Below are 22429 nucleotides of genomic sequence, written 5' to 3' on the forward strand. Positions count from 1 at the left end.
CTGCATTCTGCACTCTAGACAGACCACACTTTCCTCATCAGTTCATTCTGCTATGCTGGAACACTTACTTTTAAATGAACTCTGTCCTGCTATCAAGCTGCGAAGCAACATAAAAATGTATGCCACATCTCCCATTAGCAAGATGACGCATTGCAGAGTATATGACAGGAATCCTCAGGGAATACTTTGGGATTAGAAGTGAAATACTGCACAGATGGGATGGACTGTTGGGTAAGGGAATTCCCTCTGACCCATATAGGGCTCAGAACATTTAGAGCTTTGACATCAATAGGCAAGATGAGGACATTTAACCTCATAAATACTTAAAGTACAGGCGAAAAGACATGACGTACTTGAAAATCTGAAAAGATAGGACAGTTCTAGAGATACAGATACCCGTGCTGCTCTTTTTTTTTTTTTAAGAACCAAATACTCAGTAACTGCTAGGGAAAGTGAAGAGATATGCAGACATATAAGGACAAGGACAGAGGTGTCGTGCAAGCTGTTAGAAGGTAAAGGTCAGGCTCCATTTCTCTTCTCCATACTAACCTAAGACTGAACCACAATTACTCTCGATACTCTCAACCATCAGCAGTTAAAATCTCGATTTGCTCTCTAGCAGATTGCTAGAGCTACAGCATTGTCTGCTGTTGAGAAAAAGGTTACACAGCTTGTAAAGCCAATAAAGCTCCCAGAAAAGCCCTGTATTTATGGTAAGATACTGTGCCTTTCCATTGTAACCTATGCAGTCATTGTGGTCTGCAGTATCAAGAGATCAGGTATCTGGAGGATTTGGAAAGACACAGAGGGCAGCACTGTGCTAACTCCAGCCGAATGCCAAGGAGAGCTGGACATGACTTGTAAACTCCCCACCTGACATAGGCCAGCGCAAAGTATTAGCACCATGGCACCAAGCTCATTGTTTAGGTATTCCACCAGTAGCTTCAGGTTTCCTTACACATGATTGAGTCTAGCCATTGTTTTCTTACTTGGAATTGGTTTTTGAAATGCTTGTACGGAACTTCTATAGGAATCTGTGAGGCTCTTTCTGACTAAAGATCTCCCTTCAGCTCCCTGCTGATCTATTATACACTGCCAAAGCTTTGATACCTCATAAATCAGGAAGATCTTTTATATTCAAAATGAGAAAACTGTGGAGCCCCAGAACACTCAGAGTTTGCAAGGTCCCATGAGTACACCCCTGGTGCCTCACAGTGGGGTCACTACATATTTGCCTAGGGTGGTCCACAGACCCCCAGTGATGCAGGCTCCACACAACCTCCACAGGGCAATCTTTTTCCAGTGTTTCAGTGTGCCAATTTTTTTTGCCTCTTAATAGGAAACATGAACTGTGTTGCTGCAAATGGAAGCCATCACGTCTCGTCCTAACCACCATAAACAAGATTAACCCCTTCTTCTAAGAGCTCCTGCAGACTTGTTTCTCTTGGACATCTTCACTTTAAGTCAATTACTTCAATCTTTCCACAGTCCTGCTTACTATACCCTTAGCCATACTAGATGGCTAAGGGTATATTAGACTTATTAGACACCCTCTTGTTCTGCTATTTTTTTGAAGTACGATGCATAACAACGGACAGTCTTCCAAGATAAGGGTGTGCCTATATTCACAGAAGTGAAGAAATCCCTTTAGACATCTTCCAAGCTTTGCAACCACTTATACATCACAAGATGCCAATTTCTTTGCAAAAGCATACCACTGTAGATTCATCTCCCATTTCCATGCCAAAGCCATTGATTCCAGCTCAGCTTATAGCCATAAAAGAACAGTAGTAGCTATAATTTGGCAGATGACTGCTAGTTGGTGGTCTCCCCCAGGTTCACATGGATTCCTGTACATTCTGTGAGCACAGAATATAGGACCATATTAAGTGGTCTACTACTGCACAGCATCAATTAGCTCATACCTCCCAAAAGTGTAGGTGGGGATTCCCAGAATGAGCAGGCTAAATTCTGTACCATTGACATTTCCTACAGGGAGTCCACTCTTTTAAGACTAATAAAGAAGAGCTCCTGCTGCCTCTGCCTATGTTTCACAACCAGACTTCAGACATCTCAGTGGTTTACTGATAACTTTGACAAACACTACAACTGATCATAAAAAAACACTTGCACTAAAACACATGACCATGCAAACATTAATACATAGTTTCTATTTTGCACCAAACTCTGAAACAATATTAAATCTTGCAAGCTCTCGATGAAAAAACATTAACATTTCCTTGATCAGGTGGAGAAACCACAGCTTAAGTAAACTTTGCAAAGACAGTGAGTTGATGACAGTTTTAGATATCAGTTCTGAGCACATTTATGTTCAGCCTGCAGAGGAAGGACAGCTGCATAATGCTTTTCAATCCACATCTATGCACAAAAGCCATTTCCATCTTGATAACGAGAAACAAACACTACATGGAAAGAACAGTTCAGTATGAAATGCACACACCTGATTACGAAGTGCAATCAGAGAGCACTGTCCATCCACATAGCTGGTCTGATAGCACCTACTCTCACAAAATACACGACTCTGCACATTCAAACAAGTACTCTAGATACACACTGCCAGAGGAAAATGTGTCCTTTTTAAGTCCATTGGTTTGAACCTTACCTTTCCACATGCTACCATGGACAGGGCAAGCTGATACCAGAGATGAAATTCATCAAATGCAAACTTCATGGCTCTCTCCAAGCACTGAGAAAGAAATGATGGGAGAAATATCAGACTTAATTTATTTTTTTTCCTTACACCTTTCATGAAGACAGCTGCTTGGGTCAGGACACAATCTGTTGTGGCCCAGGAGGTTTTTTTTTCAGACATCATTTTCCTCTTCTCAGTTAATGGAACTTGCTGGCACGCATCATCACTGCAAATGGCAGTCACTTTGTTCAAGTGCCTACATATAAATTATGTTAACGTCTCAAATGGTTCTGTGTACATTTCTGGACTGTTCTGCCACAGGTCTGCAGCTGTTTGTACTAATTGCCAACTAGTGTGCTTCATTTCCACCTTTCCTGACAAGCCACTGCAAAGAGGGGCTTTGCCAGCACATTTCAAGGGGCAGTTTTAGCCGAGGCTGGAGGAGGTACCTCAGACAGCATCACATACTGCCCTCTTCTGCCCAGCGTGATGCTGAGGAGGTCGTAGACTGCAGAGGCATCCTGAAGGCTGACAGCTCGGTCATCCTGCTGGTCTGGGGCTCTGCTGATCACTGCGTCCCGGTTTGCCTAGGTACAGACACAAATGAAGCATCAGACCCAGAAAGAGCAAAAGAGACCCGACTCCTCCATAGGAAGCTACACCCATCATCCACAGCATTTTGTTCAAAATAATTAATTCTTTTTTTAACTCATCCCAACATAATGGAGGTGCTTCCATAAAGGTACTTTATATCCACAGGAAGCAAACTCAGGAAGATAGCTGTACATACCAGAAAGAAAACAATAGGAATATCTCATCTGCATTTGTGTCACAGAATTAGAATTAGAGCATTATGAAACAGACCTACCAGATCCCATTTCCTCAATAATTAGGAATTCAAGGCCATCCTTAAGCCATCTTCCTTATTACTTCAATTGCCTGCAACTGTGGTAACTGCTTCCATGGCTGATAATTTATCTTCTGTGTGTACACTTGTTTTCTGCACAATAGCATGTGTTTTTGTTGCCCTTGTCTGCTACTCACTTTTTTTTATTTTAATTTGAGCAGGTTATCTTAGGGATCAGATTTGCCTGTCATCAATTCAAAGCAATTAGAGGTTTAGGCACCACAATACCAAATCTCTTTTTAAAATATATATCTCTGTTCATTTTGCTAATCTGGTGCATTGGTGGGCCTAGATCTAGATGAAACACTACTTGAGACAGAAATTCATCAGTCCAGCAATTTGTTAGGATGTCCCAACATACCCTGTGCCAAAGACTCAGATTTACCTCAAGATCCCATCCCTTTGTGCTTTTCTGAGCAGGAAGAGGGAGATTACAATCCTAGAGTAAATGGAAAGGTCCCCCTGGTTTCCAAATGCAGAGGACCTCACCCAGACTGCCCAGCCTCTGAGAGAAGCAGTGCTGGACACCAGTGAGCCCCAACACCAACTGATAGCACAGACACACTGCCCTGAGTTTCTCAGCTGAAAGGGAAGCAACATTCAGGTCTAGACATCTAAAAGAGCCAAAAAATTAAGAAAATTGCCAGCAGTTTCACTTCAGGCAAAGACAAACAAAATGTTCCCTTCCTGAAACAGGAAGGTTATGAGATTTATTTTATAATACTTACTACTATAATCTTACATCTATTTCTTTTCTAATTGTGGGGAGATTTTTTCTTCCTGAAAAGGTTAAACATGGGAATTAAGTGTAATAAAAATTTCCAGAATATGCAGCCCTTAAAGCCCACGCATATTTGATTATGATTAAGCTGCAGCTGTTTCATCATGATTTTATCTGTGTAATGCCCCAGTTCCAAGCACTCTTCATCACAGCCTCCAGCTGAGGCTGCAAACAATTACCGACAACTAACACAATCACAACCAAAAGCTAAATGGTGACTGCAGTTAAAAGCAAGCTGACAGATCAGACTCAGTCTAGTGTTTGCACAAATAAACTTACACTCACTCTTGCAGCCACACAAGTATTTTTGTTTTTCATGCTACCGCAGAAGACATAATTTGTGATCAAAAAATAGTGCAGAAGATGTTGCATGAGAGAATGAAATCAACTTCAAAGAGAAAATCCTGAAACTAGAGTACAGAAGCATAGCTTGTTTACCTTTATTAGCAGAAATAAATAAGAATAAACAAAAAAAGATACTTGGACTTAACCCAAGTCTGCTACTTTAAAAGGAGTAAAGGAGTTAAAGGCACATACTGAACGATCCTTATTGCCAAGTGAATCCTCCCACATACACACAAGAGCATTAACAATTTTTCTGCACTGGTTACATTGTTATGACAATTGTTTGGAGAAAACAGCTACTGAGATAGCACCCCCATGCTCTGTAATCTCATCATCAGCCTCTCATTAGAGTCAGCTATAGCCTGATGCTTTTTTTGGGTGTCCATCTCGTACCAAGCTATGATTTGTAAGCACAGACAGAAAATTAATCAGAACTTGGGACTGTCCATTAAGTTCTGCTACAGATACTGGTACTAGAGGGAAGACCACATCCCAGCCCTGCAAAAGCAGGAATATAGGACATATTACAAGGATGCAACATTCTAAAATTGCACTCATGCTGAATATACTGTACTTTATCCAAGCAGACTGCAGTTTAAAACAATGTATGCACAGGAATGATGAATATTCTTTCCAAGAAGGTCATAAACCTGCTGATTTTATTCAAGCTTTCAAATCTCAAAGCCATAGAAGGTCTCTGCAATCTATCAATCTGTATGCTTGCATGTATAAAAGTTGCCACTAGCAAATCCATCTTTACTTCTATCCCAACAATTTTTTTTAATACCGAACCTATTCCCAATTGCTAATTCCATCTCCTCTGAAAAAATAAATAAAAAAGAGCCTGCATTATCACAGATATATAAAAAAACCCCAGTAACAAACCCTCAAACCAAAAGGTTTAAATCTCATAAGAAACTGACTGAACAGTAGCAGGAATATGGAGTGTATTTAACACAAAGTAAACCATCATCCCAATGCTCAAGGTATCATTCACTACTGCAGAGTTACATACAGGAGGGCAGAGAAGGAAACGTGAATCACTTTCCTGAAGCCCACGCAGGGAAACAGCCATGTTTCTGTGGCCTGCCTCTCACAGATGGAAGGCTGCTGTGACCCAGATCACCATTAGCCATTTTTTTTGTCTTTACCTTTGTTTATGATTTTGCAAACGTTAGCTTGTCAGTGAGAAATCCTGACCAAGTCACTGGCAAGTTCAGATGCAAAATAGTTGTATAGTTACTGCAACACGGCACACAGCAATTCTGTTGGATGGGGAATTTTACTTAGTGCAATGTACACAGGTATTTCATTTCGCATGGGAGAATGCAAAAATTCTAAGTTATTTACACCAGCATTATTTCAATACCTGTGCTTCTGTTGTTTCAGACCACTGATTTTCTTGAACACAAATGGGAAAAAGGTTATTTGCAGAAACTGATCTCAAGCAGTGTAACAATAACATAAGCAGCGATTTCAATTTGTCCTACCACATTGCTTCCTCCTCCTCCTCCACCATGAGCAGCAGTAAAACATAGCTACAAATATATTTTCAACACTCCTAGCATGACTCTTCCCTTTAAGCTGTTCCCATTGTCACACAGACATGTCTCACAGGACACAAGTAGGAAGGAGAGAGATGATGAGTTACATCATCAAGAGAACCTCTCTTCCAGGCTGTTTTGTGGGATGGAGAAGGTCACTAACACTACCAACATGAGTTTCGCCATTGGGAGTTAGCATAACTTGTATTATACAGAGCAAAAAATATACACTGAATGCCCCTTTATTTGAGTTACTCCTAGGTAATGGAGCAACTTGCATATTTTGGGATGTATTAGGCGCAATTAGCTGTGCATGTCAGTGTCTTAGACAAGACATCAATCCTGTTTGGGGAGATTGGACACATCCTGTAGTCAGCCCAAACTGAGCAGCACACCCAATAGCAAGAATCTTCAGCCCTCCCTTACCCCAGCCCAGTGACACAGCTCATCTCCAGGCCACACACACCCAAAAGGCTCCAGCACAGGCTGGTACCCCTGAGCTAACCCAGCTTTCAGCCACTGTGATGTCTCTGCAACATGCCAGAAGCCCAGCTCAGGTGCTCAGTCTGACAGGGCACAGAACCAGCTGGGGTTCCGCAGGGCTTTTCAGCCTGGCTCCAAACCACAGCAATACCACTGTATGGGGCTTTCAGACTCGTGTTGGCTCTGACAGCAGGGAAGAGATCTGCCCTTCTGAGCATCTGCAACACAACTAATGACCCTGCTGAGTCACACACAGCTTCGACCTTCCTATCCACATATACAATATACTTACCTGCAAACTAGATAAGCCACCTATCCACAGAGGATTTGCTGTACCTCAGTGACCCTTATTTATGGCATGTTTATTACATGAAGAAAGGAAAAGAGCCACAGCAAATCCAAACAGCCATTACTTCATCAGTTACTATGTATGCAGTTATGCTGCAGAAAATTAAATTTTACCACAGTACAAAGATGTGCTTCTTAATAAAACGTCAAGCAATCATATGAATTACAATAAAGCATATTCCATGTAGCAGCCCTTTCTCGCAGCAATTAGCTATGAAGTATCCTTTAATTGCTCACTTTGAAACATGGCTCCCCCTGCTTTTTTCCAAAGAAGAAAAAGAAAGCAATTAAAATCTTTAATGAGTGCCTGCTGCCTGCCCCCTAATTCATGGGCATTCTAATGTTCAACTTGTGTCTTTTCATAATAGACATAATTGCCAGATCCAGTGCAACCCATCTATACAGAACGGCAGCATGTTTTACACAGTGTACTGTAATAATGTAATTGCTGTGATTCAATACTAGCATTAAGAGAGAAAAACAAATGCTATGTGTGTAAGATTGACAACAGGCCTTTGAAATCATGCAATTGAAGCCTCTACTGCTAAGAGCTAGGAAATATTTAGCCCATGTCCTTTGGGTCTCTGTTCTGGCTGTTTTGCCTGCATGGCCAACAAAATGAATGAGTTCTTCACAATGGCAAGAACCCATTCAATGGAAGAGGCTACACATTTGTCACATAAGTAATTGATCATCTACAGAGCAGTTGAAGGTTTCTCTCACTAACATACACAAAGAAAATATTCAGGGTTGACTGCAAAGCTGTTGTGAAAATGGGAAGTAGGTGGAACAGGGAAGACATACCATACCCCAAGAACTCACAAAACTCCTCTCACAGCGATACCACAACTTGTTCCACTTCAGACCAGAAGCACAGCTAATGAAATCTTACTCCCTTGTGAACTGCCTGGCATTCCTCTCATTCTGCTAAGCAAAAGACCACAAGCTACTGGTGCCCAATTCAGATGTCTCAGCAAAATAGCTATTATTATTACTTATCAAATATGACCATATAGATATATCTCATTTCAGGTGTATTTTAATGTCTTGTATTGTGGTAGAACTAATTCTGGAAACATCACCAAAAGCAAGAGAGACATACCCAGCACCCCATCCAAACCAGCCCAACAACCCTACACAAAAGGAAGAGAGTGGCAGAAAGCAAGTTTGTTTATGGATACTGTCTTGGGTAACAAAGTAGAATATTTGCCACCAGTAACCTGGATTTAGAAAGCTATCTTCTAAGAATTTGCATCCTTCTTGCAAGTTTGGAACCATGACTTTCTACTGAAAAGCAGAAGGAAAAAAGCTCTCTATCATGTCTCCAGCAACTCACATTAAAACTATTTATTCAAGAGGCAATTAACAGAGGTAGTGTATTTCCCACTAGAAACATCCTGCAATCCATCTTTGCAGGTCCCAAACACATACTTTGCCTTGCAAACCAGTTAAAGAGACAGTCAGATTTGCTATTGCAAGTGCATAACCATGATTTGGCAGGAACCAAGAGAGCAGGCAATCCTGTCCCCAGTTGTCTCTTTCAGCTGCCATAGTCTGATAGTCCTCAAGAAAATACTCATGATAGTCATCCAGCTGTTGCTTCATCACTGGGCTTGGTGTCATTTAAAAATAAAAATTAAAAACAACCTACAAAAGCAACAAGAGATTCTTCTTCGCTAACCCATTCGTCAGATAGCATTGTTTTATAAAACTAGGAACTGTAGAGCTAACAGGTTTTAATTATTTTTGTGCTTAAAAATACATGGGTTTAATCTCATTGTGTTAAAGGCATACTCAAAGCCATGAGTTTGTTCTCACCAGTAAGAAGAACAGGACAAGTCTCAGTATCTTACTTCCCCCTCTCACCATCTGTTCTGTGCTCTCAGGCTCTCCAAGGTCAAATTGCCTTTAGGGATTCAAATCAGAGATAAAATGGGGATGACATTTCTAATCTTTGTCACACAGGCAAAGAATTTATTAGTTTTAGATACAAGGAGCTTCATTTCTAGTGTGAATGAAGTGAATATAAAGCCAAAAAAAGTGGTACCTGGTATGTTTGGTGGACTGCACCAGCCAAAATCTCCAGTTGTAAGAGCCAGCATTGACAGCACTGAATAAAGGGATTTCAGGCTGTACATTGGACCTTAGATTCAAGAGGGGAAGGTTTCTAAGCACAAACAGAGAACTTTTTTTTTTAACCTCAGAAGTAAACACAAAAAGTAATAGAAAGTTGCTCCATTTCTGGCTCTTAGAAACTTCTGGCTAACTTTAAGGACAGTGCAGTGAGCTCTGAATACTCATGAGAATGGCTATTAAAATAAACAAAACTGCAGCGAAGGGTTAGTCATGCCAAACCTCCTGTCTACACCCTGCAGCTGAAAGCACCAGAGTCCCCAATGGTGGAACCAGTGCTATTCCCACTGGTACCTGCAGCTGAAAGTACCAGAGTCCCCAGTGGTGGAACCAGTGCTATTCCCACTGGTAGTGTGTTGCAGAGAAACCACAGTGCACCAAGTCAAAATATGCCCTCAGATCTCCTCACAAACACAGTGCCACTGGTTTATATGTGTTAAACGCAGTAAGAAAGAGGACCAGTGCTTTAAAAATAGGTCAGTCCATTTTGTTCCAACATGTGATAGGAACACATCATTCTACCACAGCCTGAGCTTGTAAAGGCTGTCACCAGCTGGCCTTCTTGTTCTGAAGGAGAGCATTTTCCTCCTCTCACAAACACAGCCCATCAATACCATAACTTAGGTTATGCAAAAGGAATGATAGAGTAGCCAGGATGCCACAAAGCTCCCTAAAAGAAAGCCCCAACTGTGGCAATCTTCAAGCTGCCTGATTTGTTTCACTAGATTCCTTCATGAGAACTCTGCAGCCAAAGGCTGAGACTAAATAACAGCTGGCACAGAGGAGGAACACTTGCCAAGCTCGACACCCGGGATGCTTTTCATTGTGTACTGAGATGCCTTAGCTTATGAAAATAGGTTCCCATTTTTAACAGGACAGAAAGAATACAGCAGGCAACTCAGGAGAGTGCCAGGACAAGACAGGCTACAAGCTTTCACTCTAAGTGTTAATGTACCCACAAAAGCATCTTCAAAGCTTTGAAAGAAACTACCATGTTATCCGGCCATCTGAAAACCTTTTAGGTTCTTACGCTCTGAGGCAGAATGAGTGAAATACTGAAGAAACCCTTAATTGCCCCTTTAGAATATATTCTCATTTCATCCCACCAGAACATGCAAAGTGGCTCCCTTGCAATGCAAAGGAAAGGGATAAGAAGTCACAAACAAGAACTCTGCACAACTACGAGCCAGAGAAGGCTTGCTGAGAAAGAGGGTCTGGTTCACAATAGCCTCAAGGCAATTCCTCCCTTTCCCACTAACAGGAACAGTTTTACTCCCCCATAACATTTTCTGGGGAGTCACACAGATCCTGCATGTCAGCTTTAGGAAGGCAAGTCAAATTGAAAAATAGAGTGAATTTCAGCAGCAAAGGTGTTCCAGGTGTATATCTCCTTAAAAAGCTACTATGTCTCCTTTTCATCAAATTTATCACTTACTTACTTTGAGGTTCTATGGTGATTTATGCTTCTCCCCAGTACATCTCTGCTCTGCATCCCCTCCACAGGCTGACAATTCTCCTGACCTAGGAAGGCAAGTCAAATTGAAAAATAGAGTGAATTTCAGCAGCAAAGGTGTTCCAGGTGTATATCTCCTTAAAAAGCTACTATGTCTCCTTTTCATCAAATTTATCACTTACTTACTTTGAGGTTCTATGGTGATTTATGCTTCTCCCCAGTACATCTCTGCTCTGCATCCCCTCCACAGGCTGACAATTCTCCTGACCCTCCTTCCCCTAATTTTGCCCCCCTCAAGGTCATTTTGGAGTGGCAGAAGTCACGAACAGGCATGTGAAGCAGCTGTTTGGCTTTATGGTCCTGCAAGAGAGTTACAATAGCATGGCTGCTCTTTGTCAGACAGGAAAAGTAACTTTCTGGTTGAGTTTTGCTCTGACAGAGCAAAGTGTCAAAGAAGCTGGAGAGCTCCCAGCAAGCCAACCTAATTGCATACTTCTGTTTCATTTTAAGGGGGTCATCATTGTAAATACTGAGAGAATGCCTAATCCAGCCAAAATCCAAGAACACCAACAGCTACTTGTTGGCCTACAGAAACATATCATTATCACTTGCCACTGACACTCTCTCCAGGAAGGAAAATATGTTTTATTCAGTTCTTAACATTACAGCATTAGGGAGAGATCTCACCTGGAAATCTACTTCTTGTTAACTGTTCCATGAACTTCAGTAAGTTCTTTTATTAAAACAAAACAAACAAACAAGAAATAAAAACCACACCACCACAAACCTCAAAATCAAAACTTCAAACAAACAACAAATCTGTACATGAGAAGACTCACTAGCCTACAGCAATGCTGTTATGGAAAACATGTCTTATGTCATAAATTAACTCAGCAATGCTGTTACGGAAAACATGTCTTATGTCATAAATTAAACAAGATTTCCCCTTCTTAGTACCATAATAGTAAAACTATAAAAAAATATTTATGGATTGCAAACACATGTAAGATTGTTCCCTCTGTTTCTTCACTTAGGAAGCACATTGCTGTGGTTCTTAAGTGTATTTCTATACACAGCTATATTTCTGTACACTTGTACTGAATTTCTGTTAGAACAACAAACTCATGGCAAGCCTATTGCTAATGCAAGACAAAGGTTCAGATGTTCCATGTCCTCAAAATCAGAAAGACAGCTACATGGTTCCTGCATCACCCTACTACAGGATCTTCAATTATTTAAGTATTTTATATGCAGCAGATCAAAATGCCTTGCATCTACCTCCAAGAAGTTCCTATATATTGGAGACAGTATCTGTGCATACACAAAGCTTACTTATTTAACCTTGAAGTCAACACAGCAGTCCAGTTTCTATCAATAGCATTTTCACACTGCTTCATCCAGAACTTATAGTTCACTGTTTTACACACTGTTGGATAAAACAGGGGTAACTTTCATTCCCCTCAGCAGAGTAAGACTGCAGAGTTTGAGGTCCCACAAGGCCTTTCTAACCGCAAATCCAGCCCCAGAAACGGCTGGGGCAGCCCGGAAAGAGACCCCTGATCTTCCTCCTGCTTGGATCAGCCCTGACAACCCACACTGACACAAGTCCTTCTGATTTTAATAGAAGTGTATATGATATTCTACAAGCCCTAACTGCAGTCTCCACTTCCAATTATGAAAAGCCCTTCTATCTAAAGAAAAGCCTTTGAAAACACAAAGCAGATGTACTGTAGAGGCTTAATCTAGAAAGCACTAAAAAGCACATAGTAACACTTAGATGTATGTGATTTTTAAGTCAATTTAATATTTTGGGGTGGTTCTTCAGATTTTAAAAGCAAGCAATACTAAATTGCCATGTTCTGAAGAAGTTTGCAGAAAAGGGGAAGGACTTGTGCCAGAAGAACAAGAAAAAAAAAACCGTGAAGGAAGCAAAACCCAAAATGTTTCCACAGTATCTCTTTTCAACTTGTCTGAAAGCTGTTTCAAAGTTTTTTAAGCATGTCATTGATGCTCCAAGGTTTTGAAACCTCACTGTGAGCTACAAGTGACCACACTGTACTGCAAGCAAAATACGCATTCCTTACACACTTTCAGAAAACACTCCTTACACATTTTGTGTATGTTTGCATCTTCTCAGAAGACGAAAATTTTCAAAGGTTACCATGCAGTTTTCCAGGCAATTATTTTCCCTCCAACTTTCTGCCTGCCTCTTAAATGAATTTTTTTAAGCCACCAATGTTATAAAGAGAATACACCTAATTATTTCACTCTAGGTTATTATGAATGTTTCTGCATGTGACAAAATTTCCTGTAACACCAGCATCAGAAACTGTCAAAGATCACTCAGGACTGAAACAGTTAAGGACTGCAGACTAAGGCACGTAAGCAGAATACTGTATCCTGCAATGCCAAACAGCAGGTACCACCATCATGCCTGGCTTTAGGCAAGGCTCCCTTGCTCTCACTCTTGATCCATAAATCCACACAGACGTTCTGAATGGAAACATCTGTCTACTGACAATGTATCTCGATGTCAGAATCTGAATGCAGCTATGGTGAACGCAGTCACTTCCTCTTCTTGACAGTTCCCAAACTCCTTCACTGACATTCCATTTAATCAAAGTGGTGTCACTAATAAAACAATAGGTAGCATTTTCTGTTCAGCATCCAAACCCTTGCTTCTGTTTATCTAGGGAGGATTCTGCAAACAAAACCAACCAGAAGACTTGCCATGGAAACGCTAGATATTCCTTTGCGCTATTAATACTACAAACTCGTTTTTGGCTTACCATGGATTCACTGATTAAGAGGAGAAGAAGAGCCTCTTCTACGTTGTCTTGAGGGCAGTACACACTGAAAGACAGAACACATTTTTCTGAGGAAGGTCAAGCGTTATCCTGTCAGCCTCTTTCTCATTTCACAAGAGAAGCGGTAACTTGAAACATCTCATGCATAATTCATTTGCTAGGCAATACTTTCTTTTGCAGGTTCACACAACTAAAAGCTCTGCAATATACCTTAGATGAGCTATACAGAACCATAAATAGATTTTTATTTCAATTTCATAGCAAAGGCAGCTATTTGGTTGGATTTTCTTCTTCTTGGGGAAAAAATGTAAAATCAAACACTCAAGGTTTAGGGTTTTATTGTTGCAGCAGACATTTTGATGGGAAATTAAAAAACAAGACAAAACTACTACATGAATCAGGGACATAATTAACAGTACCGACAAGTGTTCAAACACACTCCTTCCTCCTGCCAATAAACTGAGATAAACACGAATACTTACTTCTCTTCTGTGTACAGCTCAGGCCTCCGACAGAGAAGATTGCTAACATAAAACTGATATTCCTTGTTCATGAACTCAGGAAGTGGATCAGATAAAGGGCTCCAGTAACAGTCTTCACTGAGGGAATGGAGAAGTACTTGGGCTAGCTGTTTGGCTGCAGTCTAGAGAACAGTGAACAGTACAGAAAAAGACATATCAGTGAAGCCTTGTCTTGTTGCAATGCCATAAGAAGAAAGTATCAAAGCCCGACAGCAAGGGATGCTTTGGTGAACAAAGACAACTGATTGCCACGTGGATTGCTGAAACAATCTCACAAAAGTTGCTATAGTACAGTATGATGACACTGCACTTCTTTCTCAGCCTCAACATTGTGTATGAAAGTCTCAGATCCGAGGCTACTTTTGTGTTAGTTTAAAAGATCAACCTTTTGTAGGTTAATATTGCTCTTCCTTATAGTCTTTTTTTATAACTTCATCTTGCTACTGCTTCTCTCTTTCTGTTGCAGTGACAAAAAGAGAGCTGATGCTTAGGAACTTTTTATTGAGACGAAAATATCACATGCACGTTTTTGACCGTCAATTGGCCAAGGATCCTCAAACACTTGCTTTCCAGTTCATATTAATACAACTGGCAAACTGGCCCAAAAGTGGTCAAGCTAACTTCACTTTGCAAAACTCTTTCGTGTTTGTCCTTGTCTGCCACACAACAAATCTCCAATTTTTTGCATTGTAAATAGATAATCATGCAAACAAGCACAGAGACATCAAAACAGGTGGTATTCTAAGCTGCACACAATACACAAAATACACAAAACAGAGGCAGGCTGAAATTTCAGCCCTTCTGTCCTAATACTTGTAAATACTATTTTGTACCTTCTCTCTGATTATTGCATATGTATTTCATATGCAATTTACATTCTGAGATGTGTTTTGAGACCACCAAGAGTAGTTTTCTTTCAAATACCAGGACAGGTATGTCATAGATGTCATACCTCAACATCTATAGGACCAAATAAATCATACTGAGGTTAAAGTTCCTGTTATCACCTTCATAAAAATAACTTCTTTTGATGCAAGGCTCTTGATTTTCATCCATCTCACCACACATGAGTTCACTGAATTAGTATAAAATGCAACCACAGTAGTGTGTGCTGTTTCTCAAGCACCATAAAGGGAAGTTTCATAGAGGTACCTAGCAAATGGCAAAGTGATCTGAATGCCCGACACTGTCTTAAAGAAATATTGTCACATACAAGTCCCTGGAAACCCCAAGACCTTCCATGCACTCCTACCAACAAGTTACAGAAAGCTGTCTGTTTCTAACTAGGCTTTTCTATGCTTTTTATAGCAAGTAACTATGAGCAAAATGGCCTAGGGCCCTGCAACATTAGCCAGTATCATTTTATCATCTCAGTGTGTAATTATTTAGTCAGTTTTACCCTGAGGAGTCAACTCTCCTATATTTTTTCCTACAGTCTTAGAGGGGAGGGGAAAACAATATGCCAGCAACAGAAAGATCTCTACTGGTTCACACAGAAGTAGGAGTACAGTTTGTGATAAGCCTTTCAAAAGGCAAGCACCAAATAGTTCTACTGTCTTTGATTTCAACATACAGTACAGTAGCTGTGTAAATTAGCTTCACTCTTGTTTTGAATAAGACCAAACAAACCAGAACAGGCCAAGACTTTGATTTATGTTATTACTGCCTTTGGCTAAAAAAAGCATCATTATGCTTGAAGAACACTGTGATCTCACAAATTAGGAAAAAAAAATAAATCATGTGTTTTACTTTCATGCTTGAAAAACTTGTTTAATTAAGCACGTTCCTCTCTTTGCCTTATTGACAGCCCTTTTTAAAGTAAGTAAGAAAATTAAACTGCAGCTTCCAGTAAAATGGACATCCCAGGAAAAACTATTGAATAAAGACCTTCAGAGTTTCTCTTAGGAATAAATCCCCCGGGAGTGTTGTGCAGCTCTCTCCAGTTGCACAGGAACAGGAGGAACTGAGCCACATTCTGTCATGGTACAGGAGCAGCAAACAGTTAGACTCATTTCAGCAAAATGATAAAACAAGCAAGCATGAAAATTCCCCTGAACCCTGATGTCAGTCTGGAAAAGGATGCAACCATTTGAGTGAATAATTATTTAAGGCACTTCTTCTAACTCCCTGCACAAGCTTCCACATGCATTCATATTCTCAACAATGCTATGCAAACCCATGCCCACCTCCCTTGCTGAGGAATTACACAAAACACAAAGCTGAACCATGCACAAGTTTAGCTGTTAGAGTATCAATGCTTTTAGGGCTGCAAGCTTTCATTCACATTCTCAAGACTGCTGTTTTCCATGCTGTTGACCTTGTCACCTCCTGAGTAACTTCAGGACAAGATCTCTTAAAGTGGAGACAGGGAAGAACCAGTTAAAGGTCTAAGAAGTTAAACAGGCACATAAATAACTCTCCATAATTTCTTTACCAGAAGCATTCAGGATAAAAGGATGCAGAATGCCAACACACAAATAAAAGAAACAATAATTAAAATCACTCTGTACTGTATTGAAGAGGGTTTTACAGAAGGAACACTGCAGGAATTCAGCCTCAAAAAGCCCTGCTTGTTGCAAGAGCCAGAAGTACTTAATGCTTCTACATGCAAATACAGAAAGGTGTACATGCACACACTGAAAAGTGAGAAAGAAAACAAGACAGCATCACCTGAGGACAGCGCTGTCAAACTAAATACATCTCTATTTCTACCAGAGTTAGAAAATGCACTGAAAACAAACAAACAAACCACCCAACCAAACAACAAAAGTAACCCACGTGCCCAGGTCTGAAGGCTTGGAGGTTTCGATTGGGCAGGTCTTTGAATTAAAGGGATCACTTGACACATCACTTCCAAATGGAAAAAAAAAAAAAAAAGAAAACAAAAGAAACAAAGAAAAAGGCAACAATCAAAAGAGGACAAATACATTTTTGTGCTACTGCACTGGTCAGTGGAGAGAATTACTGCATACCAGACTACCCCAACTTCCCAGCTCCCACCTCCCACTCCCCTTACCATTTTGAAGGTCTGAGTAGCTTTGGTTTCCACAGTCCGTAGTATTTCTCGCAAGCTCCTCATTCCTTTCACAATATTTCTATGGGGAAGACAGGAAAAAAATATCATGAAAAACCCCCAAAACCAGCACATTGGAGACAAAATGTTCTTATGATGCACTGAAGCTTGGCAACAAACTTGACGTTCAGACAACCCATGGAAAAATCACTCATACTGAGTGCAGTAGCGAGACAAGTCACTCTGAGGCACAGATAGGACAATGGCATAGAGTGAGGCAGCGACTGTAGCATGCCTACTCCAGATGGCTTCCTAAGAGAAGATCACACTCACATTTGATGAACAGAGGGGACATTTGGAAGACTTTCATAGCTCATATTTATAAAGCAGATGCTGCTCCTTAAAAGCATCCACGTCTCTTCTTCATACACACAGGCTGTACTTGTTTGAATTATATCGAGCTTACGTGATGATTTTAAATGACGATTCCTTTTAGGTGGTGCTTAAACACTCTGCATCTGATGGTCCAGGCACATGATGAAATTACAGTGGTTTAAACAGTTTATTATCAAGCAGCTAAGTTGCCATAACTGTCTGCAAGCACAGCTTAACCTGCAGTAAGAGGGTTAGGCTGAAAAAAAAAGGTTTTTAAAAAAAAAAAAATCACATTACTCTGCATACACCATGAGCAATTAAAGCTGACTAGTTGCCAAATGGTATCTTAATCATGTGTCTGTGCAGTCAGAGAGATGCAAAGAGGAAAGATTAACCACTGGACATGTTAGTTAACACACTTTCAGCCTATAAGCTCTTAAAGGCTAAGGACATGGCTCTACCACCACAGTAACTATAAAATGGTTCAGCACACATTCACTGCAGGGTGGAAGCTACCCAAAGAAATACAAGCTACCAGAAATGGAGCAATGTTGTACAAGACAACAAAATAAGCAGTTGTATTGGTACATTAACTGCCACTTCGGCTTACCCAGGAGAATTTTCTGTGCAAACAAAAATTTAATCTCACTTTAAAAAAAGCCATACACCAAAATAACATTTTCTGTCAAACTGATTAAATTTTGAAGGTAAGCGGTACAAACTTCATTTGTGCCCACTTTCATGCACTGCAAACTTCCTCGCACTCCAGTCAATGGTAAACATTTTATGAAAACTAAAAAAAAACCCCAAGTAATTCTTTTTGGGAAGGAAGGATAAAACATGGTTATGTTTATCATAAATACTGGCTACATAAAATGCTACCCTAAAGCTTGTGATCAACTCACAGAATGCAAATGCATGTGGCCTTACTTCAAATCATCTCAATTTTGAACTATGAAGTAATCTGTAGATTACCTAGTTGTGTGCAATCTACAGACAAGCAAGAGAGCAAGCAAGAGCAAAACCACTGGAGACTGGCCTCTGTAGAGAAAGTCATATACTGTCTTTCTTCTCTTCCTTCCACTTTCTCCTAAGTAAAAGAGTGAATTTATCAAGGGCAAAAAACTCAAGGAAATTTTTGCAAATTGGAATTAAATGCTTCAGCATGCTCTCCAATTACAGGGTCAAGACACTAGATACTTTTTAGTGGGTTTAGAAGACAATACACCCACAAAAATGCAGTTCTGGACCTCAAACTGAGAAAAGCAATGAAGCATGTGGTGATACTTATGCACCACTAGTGACCAAATCCAACAAAACTGTTCATATGCTATTTACTACCACCTGGACAAACCCAATAAATTCCTCCACCTAAACAAAACGCACATGCCCAACTGCTCTCCTTGGTTACTGAAAACTACTGACATTTCCTGTGCTTCCACGGGCTCCTTGAGAGGCTGGACAGAAGAGTTATGGTGTATAACAGTTCTACAACATTCTCAAAAATACATATGTTTAGATTTCTTGTTAGCACAATGGCATTTGTCTTAATAAAGTGTCAATGAATTGCATTAACTTGCATGAGAAAGAAGATTAGTGACCATTTGCAAAGCCAATTACTTTCACATTTGGCACATACTTAAGAGATGAAAAATCTACAGAATATGATAAAATGAGACAGTTCTGTTCCCAGATAAATGTAACACCATTACAGTTCCACTTTTTAGACAAGGCCATAAACCAAGTTAAGCCTCATGGCAGAAACACCTTTCTCTGGGGGGAAAGGGGTGAAGAAAAAGGAGGAATATCGACACACAGAAGTGAGTGAAAGAATAAATGGCAAATTGCTGCCCATCTGCATGTAGTCAGGGTTGGAACCATGAAACACATGACAAATGCCTGGGAACACTTTCAAAGAAATTAGGAGTGCAAAATAGGCAGCACAGGAGGAGCACTCAGCACTCACCACCTCCCAGAGAGGCTTGTATGGTCAGGTTCTCTCAAAGAGCACCCACTCTGCTCTCTGAGCTCTCAACTCCAAAACATGCAAAGTATCTGACAACACCACCAATTCTACAGGACTGAGGATTTGGTTTGGCAGTTTTTATATTTTGAACTTTATCAAGTATTACTGAGCCATGACAGGAACAGAGCACACCTGCCAGCATTCTGCAAACACACCTCACTCCAAGAGTTTGTCTTTCCACTTTACTGTTGCAAGCCAGGACACCATCTGAGCAAACATTTCACTTAGAGCATATGAATTGCTCTACTCATAATGATAAGGAACTTGTTATTCCATTAATATATTTCCTTCATATACTGAACATGCACTTGAGGATTTTTTTAATTAGGACCTGAGGAAGTTAACAAAAACCATGTATTTGAACAGAAATCCATGTATGTAGATGAGTGGATGAGGATGCAAACATAAAGCTTCTGGCAGTCCATGGTGAATCCATTTGATCCTGTCTAGATCAGACACTAAGCAATCTTGAGCCTCACCAGGACTTGGATAGAAGACCACCTGGAAATCCCAGGTAGTGTTGCATCAAGCCATGGGAACCTAAGTGAACATCCGCTCATGGAAATTAAATGAGTGGAAGAGTCCATAGGTCTCCTATTGTACTGCTAAGACGCCAGAAAAAGAAGCAAGGACAAACAGGAAGGGAAAAGCACATGATCATTAAACTGCCTTGGTTTTAGCCACGGCAGTAGCAAGAGAGCCATTAAAAAACAAAACAAAACATGATGAAATGCAGTTTAGGATTCAGTTACAGCTAATCTAATAAAGAAGAACAAGGACAATCATGGGCAAAAACTGTGACAAAGAGCACTCTGAGAGTTCAGCTTGGCATGAAAATGTTTTGTTTGTACATATACCCTGTTAATACAGAGTAATTAATTACCAGTCCACGAATCAAAGCAGTTACATCACATTTATGTCATATAGTCTGATTAACACTACACAAAATTGTAAGATACAAGAAAATCAAGAAATACACTGTTTCATATGCAAATTGGTGAGAAAAATACTGACAATAAACCAGAGAGGACTGCAGGCACAGAGGTCTGCAAAAGCAGTCCCCCAGCAACATGGGCACCAAAAGACCATGTCCTCATCCCACTCATTTACTGCTAAAACAATTAGCTGCTAAGAGATGGAACAAACCATCTTGAGAGGATTACATGGCATTTTGCAGAGTGACCTCTCCAGGACAAAGCAGTACCTGAAGCACAGAAAGAGCAGCAACACCACTGCCCCTGCCCAGCTCCTTTCATGCATCTTGCCTGGGTTTCTAAAAATTCATACCCTGCTGTTCATGCATAGACACAAAACAGCTGGAGAAGTGAGCCTCATATTCCTATGAATGAAGATACAAAATACGTAGGTACAAGAGAGCACATTAGAGTCTCCTAATGGCAGCCTAACAGAAGTGGGACACTCAAAAAACCAAACCAAACCCAATACAAGACAAAAAATTAGCACTTAACTAGATTTGTCCCAAAGACAGTAAGACTCGATCCCAAATTACCAGCTGCAGTGTCCTCCATAAGGTGCTAGATTGTGAAGACTGAAGAGGAGATAAATGTCAAGAAAGTCCATAAATTCCTCAGAAGAGAGGAACACTCTGGCAGAGATTGTCCTGCCTACCTTTGTACATTAGATACTACTGTAAAACTACACATATATGAAGTTACCCTTTCAAACTACTCTGGAAACAGAAGTCTACTAAAGTTCAAAAAGGGAACTAAGCACTTTCAAAAACTGACAGAAGGAAAGAGAAACAACTGCATAAGCTTTCTCTATTAGGCATTTTTGTCAGGGTTTTCCAAAGTAATTTACATCCTAACCTGAGCAATCACAAAGGCACCTGAGTTCTAATAAATGCTTAATATTGATTTTTCAGAAATTTTTTCTTCAGAAGTGTCCCGTCCGGAGCTTCCAAAACCAACCACATCCTCTAGAAAGCTCTTGCCTGTGAAACTCCATGCATGCTTCAATTGCCATTACAAGAGCAGCATACAGAACCATTACTTTACAGAAGTGAAGCTGCTTGTCCTAAGAAAATACTAAGAGCATCTTGACCAAAGCCCCTTAACAGTATAAAGTGGCAATACCTGTTCAATACTCGGAAGAAGAAAAAGCAGAAAGAAATGAGTCTAAACTTCATGTATCTGCATCAAAAACAAAACCCAAACCCAAACAAACCCTAGTGCAGATGCTAACATGAAAGACGCCTGTCTGCCTCCTACAGTACAATGGCATCTGTCTCCCTATATTCTGCATCCACAGCATCAACGCTTTTCACTGGAAGAATAAAAGAAAGCTTCCTTGGGTTGCAGCAGGGCAAACAACCACAGGAAATGTGTCTTCAGCAACACGAAGTTCTTAAGTAAGCACCTTATTAAAAGCATCTGGGACTTGTACAGCCGTAAACCTTGCTGTTCCTTATAGCTGGTGGCTCAACAGCTGAAGGGGAGACTGGACTTTTGTATTGGCACCTTCTTTCTGCTGCACACTGCAAGAGAAAAGGGCATCCCTGACCATGCACCGAGAACAGCATGTCTGTTCCTGCCAGCAGGAACAAAAGCATGACAACACCACTCACAGCCCTCAGCTCTTCTGCCTGTCGAAACAAGAATAAAGCACTCACTATCCCTTTTGTACACATGTAGCACTGGGGAGGACATACCACCTGGTAGGACCTACCCCCCGACAGCTTGAGCAGTCATCATCCAAGGCTTGTTTCCTACCTGAACACACTGGAAGAAATGAGGGGAAAAAAGGCATTTCTTTGAGCTGTTCATCGGGTGGAGAATTTCATTGTACTCATGAAGCATCCTAAAAAGCTTCTTCCCACTTCCCTCCTCTTTCCTCAATATATATCCCAATGCTGCTTATGCCCTCTCGTGGCAGAAACCACACATTAAAACCAGCTGCGGGGGCAGAGAAACTGCCGCATCCCACCGGGCTCCTTTCACCCCACCAGACCTTCCATCCCTGGCTGCTGTTTCTCACTTGCACTGCAGGATGTGAGGAGCACGTGGGATTCCTTTGCCAT

At 40.6% G+C, this 22429-nt stretch overlaps 1 protein-coding gene across 1 annotated transcript in view; it reads right to left on the reverse strand.

Annotated features, from left to right (window-relative positions):
• The window catches only part of TTC7A (tetratricopeptide repeat domain 7A), a 169892-nt gene that overhangs the window by 125618 nt on the left and 21845 nt on the right, over positions 1-22429 (reverse strand). The window contains exons 5-10 of the mRNA XM_009076060.1: positions 16992-17070; positions 13937-14097; positions 13437-13500; positions 3103-3240; positions 2624-2707; positions 1023-1052 (exon numbers count right to left, since the gene is read on the reverse strand). Of these exons, the coding sequence (XP_009074308.1) occupies positions 1023-1052; positions 2624-2707; positions 3103-3240; positions 13437-13500; positions 13937-14097; positions 16992-17070 (556 nt within the window). The remainder of the gene's footprint in view (positions 1-1022; positions 1053-2623; positions 2708-3102; positions 3241-13436; positions 13501-13936; positions 14098-16991; positions 17071-22429) is intronic.

This window comes from Acanthisitta chloris, unplaced genomic scaffold (genome assembly GCF_000695815.1).
Source record: "Acanthisitta chloris isolate BGI_N310 unplaced genomic scaffold, ASM69581v1 scaffold476, whole genome shotgun sequence".
Classification (NCBI taxonomy): Eukaryota; Metazoa; Chordata; class Aves; order Passeriformes; family Acanthisittidae; genus Acanthisitta; species Acanthisitta chloris.